We start from the raw sequence: 16,959 nt of genomic DNA, 5'->3' as shown, positions 1-16,959 counted from the left end.
TGTGTTTGGCGACGATGATGAAGTGAAGGCCAGCCAACGAGAGCATACAGGTCGCAGTGGTGGGTTGTATATGGGGCTTTGGTGACAAAACGGATGGCACTGTGATAGACTGCATCCAGCTTGTTGAGTAGGGTATTGGAGGCTATTTTGTAAATGACATCGCCGAAGTCGAGGATTGGTAGGATGGTCAGTTTTACGAGGGTATGTTTGGCAGCATGAGTGAAGGATGCTTTGTTGCGAAATAGGAAGCCAATTCTAGATTTCACTTTGGATTGGAGATGATTGATGTGAGTCTGGAAGGAGAGTTTACAGTCTAACCAGACACCTAGGTATTTGTAGTTGTCCACAAATTCTAAGTTAGAACCGTCCAGAGAAGTTATGCTGGATGGGCGGGCAGGTGCAGGCAGCGATCGGTTGAAGAGCATGCATTTAGTTTTACTTGTGTTTAGGAGCAGTTGGAGACCACGGAAGGAGAGTTGAATGGCATTGAAGCTCGTCTGGAGGGTTGTTAACACAGTGTCCAAAGAAGGGCCAGAAGTATACAGAATGGTGTCGTCTGCGTAGAGGTGGATCAGAGATTCACCAGCAGCAAGAGCGACATCATTTATGTATACAGAGAAAAGAGTTGGCCCAAGAATTGAACCCTGTGGTACCCCCATAGAGACTGCCAGAGGTCCAGACAGTAGGCCCTCCGATTTGACACACTGAACTCTGTCAGAGAAGTAGTTGGTGAACCAGGCGACGCAATCGTTTGAGAAACCAAGGCTACTAAGTCTGCCGATGAGGATGTGGTGATTAACAGAGTCAAAAGCTTTGGCCAGGTCAATGAATACGGCAGCACAGTAATGTTTCTTATCGATGGCGGTTACGATGTCGTTTAGGACCTTGAGCGTGGCTGAGGTGCACCCATGACCAGCTCTGAAACCAGATTGCATAGCGGAGAGGGTGCGGTGGGATTCAAAATAGTCGGTAATCTGTTTGTTGACTTGGCTTTCGAAGACCTTAGAAAGGCAGGGTAGGATGGATATAGGTCTGTAGCAACTTGGGTCAAGAGTGTCACCTCCTTTGAAGAGGGGGATGACAGCAGCTGCTTTCCAATCTATGGGAATCTCAGACGACACGAAAGAGAGGTTGAACAGGCTAGTAATAGGGGTTGCAATAATTTCGGCAGATAATTTTAGAAAGAAAGGGTCCAGATTGTCAAGCCCCGCTGATTTGTAGGGGTCCAGATTTTGTAGCTCTTTCAGAACATCAGCTGAATGGATTTGGGAGAAGGAGAAATGGGGGAGGCTTGGGCGAGTAGCTGTGGGGGGTGCAGTGCTGTTGAATGCAGTAGGGGTAGTTAGGTGGAAAGCATGGCCAGCCGTAGAAAAATGCTTATTGAAATTCTCAATTATAGTGGGCTTATCGGTGGTGACAGAGTTTCCTATCCTCAGTGCAGTGGGCAGTTGGGAGGAGGTGTTCTTATTCTCCATGGACTTTACAATGTCCCAGAACTTTTTAGAGTTGGAGTTGCACGAAGCAAATTTCTGTTTGAAAAAGCTAGCCTTGGTTGGATAGGTTTCTCAATATCTCTCTGTCTCACTCTTTCTTTCTTTCTCTCTTTCTCTCTCTCTCACTCTCTCCATCTCTCCTCACCTCTCTCTCTTTCCATCTCTCCTCACCTCTCTCTCTCGCTCATCTCTCTCTCCCCCTCTATCTCTCTCTAAATCTCTCTCTAGGCCCCCCAGGACCCCCTGGTGTGGTGATAGTAGAGGAGATCACGGACACGACAGCCACCCTGTCGTGGAGTGGAGGTGTGGACAACCACAGCCCCATCAGCAGCTACAATCTTCAGGCCCGGAGCCCCTTTTCCCTGGGCTGGCAGACACTCAGGACAGGTATGGATGCTGTCCTGTTTTAGGCCAGAGATGTTTAGCTGCATAGGGGATGTATTGCCTTGTGGAAACCAATATGGAGGCCAGAGATGTTAAGTTGCATACAGGATTTATTGCCTTGTGGAAACCAAAATGGAGGCCAGAGATGTTAAATTGCATACAGGATATATTGCCTTGTGGAAACCAATATGGAAGGAAATATAAACTCTCGATTCCGAATGGGCCGGACTGGAGATGCTGGATGTGCATTGTTTTGATCTTGTCCACGATGATGTATTCATTGTAACTGTAATTTCCTGTTCAAAACTTGGCTGTTGTTCAACAGAGCTTAATAAAAAAGTCTGTGGAGCTCAAAAGGTAATTTCAGTGGTCTAAATTACATGCAGAATTATGTCAAAGGTTACCAGAAATTAACCTCTAGCCGTTAAGAATGGCAAAGCTGATTCCTGAGGTGGCAGTGAGAAACCACAGGATTTTTACTGAGCTGTCACTATTTCATTGGGTTTATTTCCCCATACCATGACAGTAATACCGTATAATTATCTGTTCATGTCAGAGGATGACTGCTGACTCAGTAGGTATAATCTGTACCGCTGCTGCTTCTGCGTTGGGAGGATAAGAATAATAGAAAAGTTTAGAGCTCCATAATGAATCATGTCCATAGATGTAGGATGATTCACAATAGCTGCGGCCCAAATTACCCCCTATTCCCTATATAGCACACTACTTTTGACTAGAGCCCTATGGGGATCCCTATGGGCCCTGGTCAAATGTAGTGCACAAGTGAATACGGTGCCATTTGGGATACAAACCCTTTTCATTTTCTTATTTTACATTAAGCTTTGTTCAACAACACAGACTAGGAGGAAAGACCATTAAGCCTTGTTCAACAACACCGGCTGGGAGGAAAGACCATTAAGCCTTGTTCAACAGCACAGACTGGGAGGAAAGACCATTAAGCCTTGTTCAACAACACAAACTGGGAGGAAAGACCATTAAGCCTTGTTCAACAACACAGACTAGGAGGAAAGACCATTAAGCCTTGTTCATTAACATAGAACAAGAGGAAAGACCATTAAGCCTTGTTCAACAACACAAACTGGGAGGAAAGACCATTAAGCCTTGTTGAACAACGCAGACTAGGAGGAAAGACCATTAAGCCTTGTTCATTAACATAGAACAAGAGGAAAGACCATTAAGCCTTGTTCAACAACACAAACTGCGAGGAAAGACCATTAAGCCTTGTTCAACAACACAGACTGGGAGGAAAGACCATTAAGCCTTGTTCATTAACATAGAACAAGAGGAAAGACCATTAAGCCTTGTTCATTAACATAGAACAAGAGGAAAGACCATTAAGCCTTGTTCAACAACACAGACTGGGCGGAAAGACCATTAAGCCTTGTTCAACAACACCGGCTTCCATAGTTTCCGGTCGATGTAGAGCTCAGACAAAGGTGGTTGGTGGCAGTACGTCGTGACAACTTTACTGTCGCCAAACACGCAAAGGTGTGTAGTACACATATCGTCGAGAGTGACTTTGTTGAAGGAAAAATTGGGGGGTGACAATACCTAAAAAGAGGTGTTGTTCCTGCAGTCTTCGCGTGGAACTGGCACATTCAAAAGAGACCTGGTGTTTGGGAAAGAAGACTGAAACCTGCTCCGACTGAGGAGGATGAAGAACAAGGTGAGCCGCCTATGGACTGTGTCGTCTCTGATCCGGTGCAGACACATGATTACTGTGCAGTCCCTGAAGCTGCCGCCCTGGACATGGCCGTAATGGTAAACCATGAGCACGTAAGAGAAATTGAGGAACTTCGATCCAAGCTGGAGAAACTGACTACCCACCACAGCTTTGGTCTACAGCGATTTTCTGGTTCTGACGAGGATATACATTTTTACACAAGGTACAGTAATACTTACTGACTTTATTGTCCCCATGGGGAAATTTTGTTTCAGTGTCATGTACACGTTTAAAGTGGCGTTTAAATGCAAAACAAAATTGACAATACAACCTTCATAACAGTTACATACCAATAAAACATGTTTTTTTTAAAGACTAGCCTGCTGGCCTTACTGAGTGGATAGGAACATTAGCCTGCTGGCCTTACTGGGTGGATAGGAACATTGGCCTGCTGGCCTTACTGGGTGGATAGGAACATTAGCCTGCTGGCCTTACTGGGTGGATATGAACATTAGCCTGCTGGCCTTACTGGGTGGATAGGAACATTAGCCTGCTGGTCTTACTGGGTGGATAGGAACATTAGCCTGCTGGCCTTACTGGGTGGATAGGAACATTGGCCTGCTGGCCTTACTGGGTGGATAGGAACATTAGCCTGCTGGCCTTACTGGGTGGATAGGAACATTAGCCTGCTGGCCTTACTGGGTGGATATGAACATTGGCCTGCTGGCCTTACTGGGTGGATAGGAACATTGGCCTGCTGGCCTTACTGGGTGGATAGGAACCTTAGCCTGCTGGCCTTACTGAGTGGATATGAACATTAGCCTGCTGGCCTTACTGGGTGGATAGGAACATTAGCCTGCTGGCCTTACTGAGTGGATAGGAACATTAGCCTGCTGGCCTTACTGGGTGGATAGGAACATTAGCCTGCTGGCCTTACTGGGTGGATATGAACATTGGCCTGCTGGCCTTACTGGGTGGATAGGAACATTAGCCTGCTGGCCTTACTGAGTGGATGTGAACATTAGCCTGCTGGCCTTACTGGGTGGATAGGAACATTAGCCTGCTGGCCTTACTGAGTGGATAGGAACATTAGCCTGCTGGCCTTACTGGGTGGATAGGAACATTAGCCTGCTGGCCTTACTGAGTGGATAGGAACATTAGCCTGCTGGTCTTACTGAGTGGATAGGAACATTAGCCTGCTGGCCTTACTGAGTGGATAGGAACATTAGCCTGCTGGCCTTACTGGGTGGATAGGAACATTAGCCTGCTGGCCTTACTGGGTCTATAGGAACATTAGCCTGCTGGCCTTACTGTGTCAATAGGAACATTAGCCTGCTGGCCTTACTGAGTGGATAGGAACATTAGCCCAAGCTATTTAGGAGGGCTATCACACCTGGCACAAATGACTGTCTAGTTCTGTTTTTCCTGCTGAGGGGTGCCCTGTACCAGATGTATTATTATCAAGTATTACTATTGTTTATTATTTACTATTAATTATTATTATTATCCCAAAGTCTATCTTACATTTAAGAACATGTTCATTGTTATTTAAAACTAGGCTAGCATATCTTAGCATAAGTTGGCACATTGAATGTATATTGTCTTTACATTCGTTTTCAGTTAACCCCCAAAAATGCTCCCAGGTCGTTGCTGCAAATAAGATTTGGTTCTTAGTCCACTTCCCAGGTTAAATAATAACGGGAACATTTAAAACAAATTCACTGCTGTGATGATAGCTGCTGTGAATTACAGTAAGAATTGCAGTAACGAGAAAAACAGGTTACAATAGCAGCTAGGTCATGTCTAGTGCTACTTGATGCTTAGAGAAGATGGGCAATAATAATCATGAGCCTTTTTTGGTATTCAAACACTCTGGGTCAGTCTTTAGATTTTCAAGCTACACCCACCTAATGGCCTTCTGGCACTTGATTGAGTGGGCAACAGATAACAAGTTAATAAGAGTCACAAGCACCAATCAATCTGATACAAGTGTTACTTGAAGAAAACCAATAAGGGACAACTTCATTAAATACTTCTCTTATTTGATCTTACTGTAACTGTTAAGCATTATTTACTTTTTGTTATGGACCGAATATAAGGACTATATTGTACTAAAACGGTTTTCTTTACGTTCAGACACTGCCATCAATCGACGAGTTCTTCTTGTTTATGACTCATCTGCCGCTGGGTCTGAAGCAGAAGGATTTGGCCCATCGGTTCAGCATCCACCAATCGACAGTGAGCCGGATTATCATCCCTTGGGCCAACTTCCTCTGCTGTCTTCTTGGATCAGCACGGATATGGATCCCCATGGAAACCATCAAAGCCCACCTGCCACCTGAGTTCAAGGACTATCCAGACACCCAGGTAGTGATCGACTGCACTGCACTCCGCTGCCAGACACCATCTTCACTACTACTGCAGAGTGAGGTGTTTTCTTCCTACAAGTCACACTGTACCTTTAAGGGCATGTTGGGAATGTCACCACATGGAGCTGTCACTTTGGTGTCATGGTTGTATTCTGGATCTGTGAGTGACAAGGAGATCTTCAAGCAGTCTGGAATTATTTCCTTACTCACCCCTGACATGGCCATTATGGTGGATAAGGGCTTTCTCGTAGATGACATTGTTCCATGGAAAGTCTACCGGCCAGCCTTTCTGACAAGACGCACACAGATGCCAGTGCATGAGATTAAGGGAGACCGAATCCATTTCCAGGCTGAGAGTTGAAAGAATGATCCGCAGAGTAAAGGAGCACAAGCTGTTTGACACAGTCATCCCCCTGACCATCTCAGGCAGCATCAACCAATTATTTGCAGTGGCCTGTTGGTCAGCTATCAAAACGGACCATTGGTCAGAGCATGGGCCAAGCCACCGTAAATGTACATGTGTTTATTTGCTAGCAGCAAAATAACAATTTGTTTATCTTTTTACATGTATCAATCATTTGTGTTGTAGTGAATATCAGTTGGGTGAAGCTTGTATTGGCTTTAATTAGGAAATTAGTTTAGGGGTGGGGGAAAGAAATCAAGTAAAAACAGAATAGACAGAATGCAAAATTGAATACAATGTTAGAGATGTGTAATTGATTAACTGAACTGTTGAACATTTGCTGAAATAAATTTGTTTTAACAAATCTATTCTACAGTAGTTTTCTTCACAAGAACATCAATACTTATTTTTCATGAAACCACTTGGCACCCATGCAGGGGATCCATTCAGGTGTGAGAGACACTGATGTAAGTAGTGGTCAACCTTCTCTCTTGTAGTTTTTGAAACCTGTAGATCTGTATAATATCCTTTCAACTAGGATGTTACACCTGTGCACAGATGACAAAGTCACACCAGCTACAACCTGTGAGAAGGATTTGACCTTTGCACCTGCCAGTAGTAAGCATGAGATCTCTTCAACTTCAGCTCTCCATTCTGTATCTTCAGGTAAGGGCAGTCAACATAACTTGGTACATTTGGCCACTTGACCTCTAAGAGTCCAAAGTGTGGTCTCACACTGGGATCAAATATGAGTCCATCTGGAGAGGATCCTAACCACGGAGCATCTGGGTGCACTACGAAGCCACACGGAAAGAAGTTAACATTCTTCAGTGTGCAGTAGTCCTGTACAGCCACTGGCTCCATGGCTAGCCCCCCGCAGTACTCCTGAACAGCCACTGGCTCCATGGCTAGCCCCGCAGTACTCCTGTACAGCCACTGGCTCCATGGCTAGCCCCCTCTTCCTCTCCATGGTCTGCATACCAGATCCCTTGAACATCCGCTCAGCTAGACGGTCAGCTGAGGTCTCTCCCCGGACATGGCAAACCTCTCGGAAACGACAGGATGTTATTTTCCTGAGCTGATGCCGTTCCGGGCTGCTGCTCTGCTCCATTGTAGCAACCTCGACTTTGTGTGATATCTCGTAGGTTGTCTCTAATGCCTTGATGTGGATCTGCTCCTGATGGATAAGGACGTAAGCACACTGGGAAGACAGTAGCCTGTAGCCATCTAATGGAAGTATTGGTGGAAAAGGGGCATCGGCAATTTTCACAATTTCACAGGTCTTTGGCTGTGGAAGTTGATGGGACAGCACTCTGCCAGCTTACACTGGCCTGAAGGTGGACTCAACCAGGGGCATGTCAGGTGACATTTCCATTGGTGTCACAAGAGGGGCAGTAAGTGGAGTAGAGTTGACATACGTTTCTGAGACGTGGAGAAGATCCATGTCAGGCATGTATCCATTGAGTGCTTTGTAGAGAGAACTTCTGCAAAACATTTTAAAAGCTTAACAGCAGGTTGGAGAGATTACTATGACAAAGACTCATGCAACTTTCCCAGAAACAGCACAAGCCCGAAAGTTCAAATTAAATGGATTAAAATATACAGATTTATAGATTATATATTTCCCCCCAGTCTTTGTCCCAAACATGTCATTACATCGTAAAGACGCCAAAAAAATCACAAGAAAATGTTTTCTAAAATGCTTCCATTCTAGGAACCTCCAACTTACCTTATTCCATCAGCAAACAAGTTAGCAGGTTTACGGAACTCTATCCCATCAACCTGACCTGGTTTCACACCCTAATTAACAAGGATTTACTGTTACACAGGCTGAATACTTTTCAGGTGCATTTCTTTATGGATATTGATAGACTCACAAGTGTTCTTGGCTTGTGCCAACGCTGTTCTGTGTCTGTGCAGCTGTGAACTGGTGGTGCAGTAGGAATGTTTAGTTGAGAGTAGTGCGCTGTATGGTAAAGAAGGGCCACTAGATTATTTATTTATTTATTTATTATTTCACCTTTATTTAACCAGGTAGGCTTGTTGAGAACAAGTCCTTTATTTAACCTGGTAGACTAGTTGAGAACAAGTTCTTTATTTAACCAGGTAGGCTAGTTGAGAACAAGTTCTCATTTACAACTGCGACCTGGCCAAGATAAAGCAAGCAGTGTGACACAAACAACAACACAGAGTTACACATGGAATAAACAAACATATAGTCAATAATACAATAGAGAAAGTCTATATACAGTGTGTGCAAATGAGGTAGGATAAGGGGGGTGAGGCAATAAATAGGCCATAGTGGCAAAATTATTACAGTATGGCAAATTAAACACTGGAGTGATAGATGTGCAGAAGATGAGTGTGCAAGTAGCGGTACAAGGGTGCAAAGGAGCAAAATAAATAACAATATGGTGATGAGGTAGTTGGATGGGCTATTTACAGATTGGCTATGTACAGGTGCAGTGATCTGTGAGCTGCTCTGACAGCTGGTGCTTAAAGCTAGTGAGGGAGATATGAGTCTCCAGCTTCAGTGATTTTTGCAGTTCGTTCCAGTCATTAGCAACAGAGAACTGGAAGGAAAGGTGGACGAATGAGGAATTGGCTTTGGGGGTGTCCATTGAAATATACCTGCTGGAGAGCGTGCTGTGGGTGGGTGCTGCTATGGTGACCAGTGAGCTGAGATAAGGCGGGACTTTACCGAGCAAAGACTTATCGATGACCTGGAGCCAGTGAATTTGGCGATGGATATGAAGCGAGGGCCAGCCAACGAGAGCATACAGGTCGCAGTGGTGGGTAGTATATAGGGCTTTGGTGACAAAACGGATGGCACTGTGATTGACTACATCCAATTTGCTGAGTAGAGTGTTGGAGGCTATTTTGTAAATGACATCGCCAAAGTCAAGGCTCGGTAGGATAGTCAGTTTTACTAGGGTATGTTTGGCAGCATGAGTGAAGGATTCTTTGTTGCGAAATAGGAAGCCGATTCTAGATTTAATTTTGGATTGGAGATGCTTAATGTGAGTGTGGAAGGAGAGTTTACAGTCTAACCAGACACCGAGGTATTTGTAGTTGTCCACATATTCTAAGTCAGAACGTCCAGAGTAGTGATGCTGGACGGGTGGGTAGGTGTGGGCAGCGATCGGTTGAAGAGCATGCATTTAGTTTTGCTTGCATTTAAGAGCAGTTGGAGGCCACGGAAGGAGAGTTGTATGGCATTGAAGCTCAGGTTAGTTTTAACACAGTGTCCAAAGAATGGCCAGAAGTATACAGAATGGTTTCGTCTGCGTAGAGGTGGATCAGAGAATCACCAGCAGCAAGAGCGACATCATTAATGTATTCAGAGAAAAGAGTTGGCCCGAAGATTGAACCCTGTGGCACCACCATAGAGACTGCCAGAGGTCCGGACAACAGGCCCTCTTATTTGACACACTGAACTCTGTCATAGAAGTAGTTGGTGAATCAGGCTAGGCAGTCGTTTGAGAAACCAAGGCTGTTGAGTCTGCCGATAAGAATAGGGTGATTGACAGAGTCGAAAGCCTTGGCCAGGTCAATGAATACAGCTGCACAGTATTGTCTCTTTTCGATGGAGGTTATGATATCCTTTAGGACTTTGAGCGTGACTGAGGTGCACCCGTGACCAGCTCCGAAACCAGATAGCATTGCTGAGAAGGTACGGTGGGATTCGAAATGTTCGGTGATCTGTTTGTTAACTTGGCTTTCGAAGACCTTAGAAAGGCAGGGTAGGATAGATATAGGTCTGTAGCAGTTTGGGTCTAGAATATCTTCCCCTTTGAAGAGGGGGATGACCGCGGCAGCTTTCCAGTCTTTGGGGATCTCAGACGATACAAAAGAGAGGTTGAACGAGCTAGTTATAGGGGTTGCAACAATTTCAGCTGATAATTTTAGGAAGAGAGGGTCCAGATTGTCTAGCCCGGCTGATTTGTAGGGGTCCAGATTTTGCAGCTCTTTCAGAACATCAGCTATCTGGATTTGGGTGAAGGATAAAAGGGGGAGTCTTGGGCGAGTTGCTGTGGGGGGTGCAAGGCTGTTGACCGGGGTAGGGGTAGCCAGGTGCAATGCATTGTCAGCTGTAGGAAAATGCTTATTGAAATTCTCAGTTATCGCAGATGTAATAGTGGTGACAGTGTTTCCTAGCCTCAGTGCAGTGGGCAGCTGGGAGGTGGTGCTCTTATTCTCCATGGACTTTACAGTGTCCCAGAACTTTTTTGAGTTTGTGCTTCAGGATGCAAATTTCTGTTTGAAAAAGCTAGCCTTGGCTTTCCTAACTGCCTCTCTATATTGGTTCCTAACTTCCCTGAAAAGTTGCATATTGCGGGGGCTATTCGATGGTCAAGAGCAGTCAAGTCTGGAGTGAACCAAGGGCTTTATATGTTCCTGATTCTACATTTTGTGAATTGGGCATGCTTATTTAAGATGGTGAGGAAAGCACTTTTAAAGAACAACCAGGCGTCCTCTACTGACGGAATGAGGTCAATATCCTTCCAGGATACCTGGGCCAGGTCGATTAGAAAGGCCTGCTCGCTGAAGTGTTTCAGGGAGCGTTTGACAGTGATGAGGGGTGGTCGCTTGACTGCAGACCCATTATGGACGCAGGCAATGAGGCAGTGATCGCTGAGATCCTGGTTGCACATAGCACATAGCACTTCCTGCAACACAGGAGCAGTGGCTTTGGACCACGATCACTAGTACGGAGTGCTTTAACACCATCTGTGAAGATAGGTGTCATGAAAGACTGTGTGAGAAACAAGAATGATGTGGCCCATTAAATAACAATAAACAGTGTCTAGTCTTCTTAACTGGGGCTCATTTAACTATACAGGAATACATTGTGTCTCAGTGAACACAATTACCAAACACTGCATCAACAGATCTTTACCAAATAACCTGTTAAGTGGGCAATTCTAAATTGGGATTGGGACCCTACATTTCAATATCTATTGATAAGATTAAACGTTGACACTGTCACCAACACATTTTGACCATGATGGCAGTGTCCCACAGGAGATGTTTAACAAGGTCTGTCAGGGAAATTGCAAGATTATGTTATAATCCTTGTATAGCATTATAATGTTTGTTTTATTCGACAGAATAGAGTATTCTGTTAAAGATACACTTCTTGTTAATCCAGCCGCTGTGTAAGATTTCAAAAAATGCTTTACGGTGAAAGCAAACCATGCGATTATGTTAGGACAGCAACCCAAACAAACACAGACAATCATAATTCAACTCGACACAAAACTCAGAAATAATGATATAATTCATGCCTTACCTTTGACGAGCTTCTTCTGTTGGCACTCTAATATGTCCCATAAACATCACAAATGGTCCTTTTGTTCGATTAATTCCGTCGTTATATATCCAAAATGTTCATTTATTTAGCGCGTTTGATCCAGAAAAAAAATGGTTACCACTCACGCAACATGACTACAAAATATCTCATAAATGACCTGTAATCTTTGTCCAAACATTTCAAACAACTTTCCTAATACAACTTTAGGTATTTTTTTACGTAAATAATCTTTCAAATTTAAGACGGGATAAACAGCGTTCAATACAGGAGGAAAACAAAGAGCATTTCTGATCGCGCGCCTCTTTCAAACAATACACTTCCCTCGAGCCTCTTTCTGAACAGCCTTACTTCTGCATTACTCGGTCCCGTGTGGCTCAGTTGGTAGAGCCTGGTGTTTGCAACGCCAGGGTTGTGGGTTCGATTCCCACGGGGGGACCAGTACGGAGAAAAAATGTATGAAATATATGTATTCACTACTGTAAGTCGCTCTGGATAAGGGCGTCTGCTAAATGACTAAAATGTAAATGTACTCAAAGGAAAAACATCAACCAATTTCTAAAGACTGTTGACATCCAGTGGAAGCGATAGGAACTGCAAGCAAGTGCCCATTGGAAAGAGAGTGACCTCAATTATTTTTTTCCTGAATGGTTTGTCCTCTGGGTTTTACCTGCCAAATAAGTTATGTTATACTCACAGACATCATTCAAACAGTTTTAGAAACTGCAGAGTGTTTTCTATCCAAATCTACTAATAAGATGCATATCCTAGCTTCTGGGCCTGAGTAGCAGGCAGTTTACTTTGGGCACGCTTTTCATCCGGACGTGAAAATACTGCCCCCTAGCATAAGAGGTTAACTATTGTCGTGTGTTCTACTGAAGTTGGGCCTCTATGAGATAACACTGACAGGGGAGGTTTAAGATGTCTTTGGGTGATAAAACCTAAAGAGCATTCCAGAGAACATGAGTTAATGTTTTTGTTCTATACCGTACCAGGAAGAGACGGTTCCAGTTTGGAGTAGGAGGACCAGCCACTGGTCTGTACAATGACAACTGTTGACACAGCAGATGCTGTCTGCTATGTATTATAGATATCTTTCATACAAATCTTAACCTTGTGACCATTCTATGTATCTGTTGTTCATCATGTAGGTTGAAAGGGGTGTATCTTGGTTATAAAATACCTTTGTACTTTTGTTTTATCACTCTCAGCGGATCATTAGAAAATGGTGAATCGTTGAAAGTCATTGCTATTGCAAAGATCTTATTATTAAAGATGTAGTTTATGTATAACTCTGACTTGTGTGTAAAGTTTGTCTAATTGTCCTAATTTGATAATAAACAAATTAAACACCACAGGTCCCTAGTAGCTATCAATAATCTTTCCCTACTCTCGTGCTTTTCACTCTTCCTCATGGACCTGTAACAGGCAGCCCTCACGGTGACCTCCCCTGTCAATGTATCTTTGTTCGATACTGTGTAGAAGTCATGAATAAAAATAATTTTTATTGAGCAAAATATAGCTAGCAAGCATAACTTAACCTCTATGGGACCGGCGGGACGAATTCGTCCCACCTACGTAACAGCCAGTTGAATCCTGTGGCGCGATTTTTAAAACGTTTGAAATACTATTACTTCAATTTCTCAAACATATGACTATTTTACAGCTATTTAAAGACAAGACTCTCGTTAATCTAACCACACTGTCCGATTTCAAAAAGGCTTTACAACGAAAGCAAAACATTAGATTATGTCAGGAGAGTGCCCAGCCAGAAATAATCAGACACCCATTTTTCAAGCTAGCATATAATGTCACAAAAACCCAAACCACAGCTAAATGCAGCGCTAACCTTTTATGATCTTCATCAGATGACACACCTAGGACATTATGTTATACAATACATGCATGTCTGTTCAATCAAGTTCATATTTATATCAAAAACCAGCTTTTTACATTAGCATGTGACGTTCAGAAAAAGCATACCCCCCGCAAACTTCCGGGGAATTTACTAACAATTTGCTAAATTACTCACGATAAACGTTCACAAAAAGCATAACAATTATTTTAAGAATTATAGATACATTACTCCTCTATGCACTCGATATGTCCGATTTTAAAATAGCTTTTCGGATGAAGCACATTTTGCAATATTCTAAGTACATAGCCCAGCCATCACGGGCTAGCTATTTAGACACCCACCCAGTTTAGCCTTCACCAAAATCACATTTCCTATACGAAAAATGGTCTTACCTTTCCTGTTCTTCGTCAGAATGCACTCCCAGGACTTCTACTTCAATAACAAATGTAGGTTTGGTCCCAAATAATCCATCGTTATATCCAAACAGCGGCGTTTTGTTTGTGCGTTCTAGACACTATCAGAATGGTAAATCACGGTCGTGCGCATGGCGCAGAATGTGACAAAAAAATTCTAAATATTCCATTACCGTACTTCGAAGCATGTCAACCGCTGTTTAAAATCAATTTTTATGCCATTATTCTCGTAAAAAAGCGATAATATTCTGACCGGGAATCTGCAATTAGCTAAACAGCCGAAGGAAAATACTGCACAGGGTCGAATCGCGCATGCGCCTAATTCCATTGTCCTCTGATGGGACACTTGGAAAAGGGGATTCTGTGTTTCAGCCTGAGGCTGCCTCGTCATCGTTCAGGTTTTTCCAGGGTTCTGAGAGCCTATTGGAGCCCTAGGAATTGTCACGTTACAGCTAAGATCCTGACTCTTCAATAAACAGAAGCAAGAACAACAACACCTTGTCAGACAGGGTACTTCCTGCATGAAACCTTGTCAGGTTTTTGCCTGCCATAGGAGTTCTGTTATACTCACAGACACCATTTAAACAGTTTTAGAAACTTTAGGGTGTTTTCTATCCAAACCTGAACAATAATATGCATATTCTAGCTTCTGAGTTGGTGTAGGAGGCAGTTAAAAATGGGCACATATTTTTTCAAAAATTCTCAATACTGCCCCCTAGCCCGTAGAGGTTAACCAAACTAACGAAAATACACACATTCTCAGGTAGATTCTGTCAACGTTATATCATTTTACAAAGTTACTGTCACGACTTCCGCCGAAGTTGGTCCCTCTCCTTGTTCGGGCGGCGTTCGGCGGTCGACGTCACCGGCCTTCTAGCCATCGCCGATCCACTTTTCATTTTCCATTTGTTTTGTCTTTATTTTACACACCTGGTTTCAATTCCCAAATTACATTTTTCATTATTTAATCCTCTGTTTTCCCCATGGTTTTTGTGCGTGATTGTTTTTGTATGTTCGGTCCGTTATTGTGGGCTCGGTATGTACGACATGTTATTGGAATATTTGAGTAAAGTTACTTGTGTTGCTCATCTCTGCTGTCCTGCACCTTACTCCTCTGCATCAGCTACACCCAGACCACTACAGTAACTAACTAGCTACGGTTAATAGTTAAATTAGATAGCTAATATGATTGTAGCTAGCTGACGTTATATCTGTCACTGACTTGGTACTAGCCTTCATAGTTGTCTATGTAGCTTCCTATATACATCTTGAACCCCTTTTCATTCTTGCTAGCTGTAATCTCGGAGGCTGATTTAACAATTCGATGTACATCATTAATATTAATTTGAGTCCTGAAGACACCTAATAAAAAAACTGTGACATAGTGGTAGTAACGTTATATTGTCGATAACAACTAGACTGACTTCCGTTCTATAGTACGCGTCACTGTGTTACGCCGGTAGGAAGTGTGTTTAGAATGTTCGATCATGGAATGTGCATAAGGGCTATTGTCCAACCCAGCCAATTATGCCTTGGAATATTTGTCACTCCTAAGTGATCTAAACATATGGGGAATGGTAGATGCAGAATAAATAGACAGGCTGGTGTTGAATATGGGGAATGGTAGATGCAGAATAAATAGACAGGCTGGTGGTGAATATGGGGAATGGTAGATGCAGAATAAATAGACAGGCTGGTGGTGAATATGGGGAATGGTAGATGCAGAATAAATAGACAGGCTGGTGGTGAATATGGGGAATGGTAGATGCAGAATAAATAGACAGGCTGGTGGTGAATATGGGGAATGGTAGAGGCAGAATAAATAGACAGGCTGGTAGTGAATATGGGGAATGGTAGAGGCAAAATAAATAGACAGGCTGGTAGTGAATATGGGGAAAGGTAGATGCAGAATAAATAGACAGGCTGGTAGTGAATATGGGGAATGGTAGAGGCAGAATGAATAGACAGGCTGGTAGTGAATGTGGGGAATGGTAGAGGCAGAATAAATAGACAGGCTGGTAGTGAATGTGGGGAATGGTAGAGGCAGAATAAATAGACAGGCTGGTAGTGAATATGGGGAATGGTAGATGCAGAATAAATAGACAGGCTGGTAGTGAATATCGGGAATGGTAGAGGCAGTCGGCATAGACAGGCTGGTAGTGAATATGGGGAATGGTAGATGCAGAATAAATAGACAGGCTGGTAGTGAATATGGGGAATGGTAGAGGCAGAATAAATAGACAGGCTGGTAGTGAATATGGGGAAAGGTAAAGGCAGAATAAATAGACAGGCTGGTAGTGAATATGGGGAATGGTAGATGCAGGATAAATAGACAGGCTGGTAGTGAATATGGGGAATGGTAGAGGCAGAATAAATAGACAGGCTGGTGGTGAATATGGGGAATGGTAGAGGCAGAATAAATAGACAGGCTGGTAGTGGATATGGGGAATGGTAGAGGCAGTCGGCATAGACAGGCTGGTAGTGAATATGGGGAATGGTAGATGCAGAATAAATAGACAGGCTGGTAGTGAATATGGGGAATGGTAGAGGCAGAATAAATAGACAGGCTGGTAGTGAATATGGGGAATGGTAGATGCAGAATAAATAGACAGGCTGGTAGTGAATATCGGGAATGGTAGAGGCAGTCGGCATAGACAGGCTGGTAGTGAATATGGGGAATGGTAGATGCAGAATAAATAGACAGGCTGGTAGTGAATATGGGGAAAGGTAGAGGCAGAATAAATAGACAGGCTGGTGGTGAATATGGGGAATGGTAGAGGCAGAATAAATAGACAGGCTGGTAGTGAATATGGGGAATGGTAGATGCAGGATAAATAGACAGGCTGGTAGTGGATATGGGGAATGGTAGAGGCAGAATAAATAGACAGGCTGGTAGTGCATATGGGGAATGGTAGAGGCAGAATAAATAGACAGGCTGGTGGTGAATATGGGGAATGGTAGATGCAGAATAAATAGACAGGCTGGTAGTGAATATGGGGAATGGTAGAGGCAGAAGGCATAGACAGGCTGGTAGTGAATATGGG

The 16,959-nt window shown here is 43.5% G+C and overlaps 1 protein-coding gene across 1 annotated transcript in view; it reads left to right on the top strand.

Annotated features, from left to right (window-relative positions):
• Positions 1 to 16,959, top strand: part of LOC115206740 (contactin-5-like) — a 503,383-nt gene that overhangs the window by 428,026 nt on the left and 58,398 nt on the right. The window contains exon 16 of the mRNA XM_029773946.1: positions 1,722 to 1,880. Coding sequence (XP_029629806.1) covers positions 1,722 to 1,880 — 159 coding nt within the window. The remainder of the gene's footprint in view (positions 1 to 1,721; positions 1,881 to 16,959) is intronic.

This window comes from Salmo trutta, chromosome 13, assembly GCF_901001165.1.
Source record: "Salmo trutta chromosome 13, fSalTru1.1, whole genome shotgun sequence".
Taxonomy (NCBI): domain Eukaryota; kingdom Metazoa; phylum Chordata; class Actinopteri; order Salmoniformes; family Salmonidae; genus Salmo; species Salmo trutta.
This window is presented reverse-complemented; position numbering and strand designations above follow the sequence as displayed.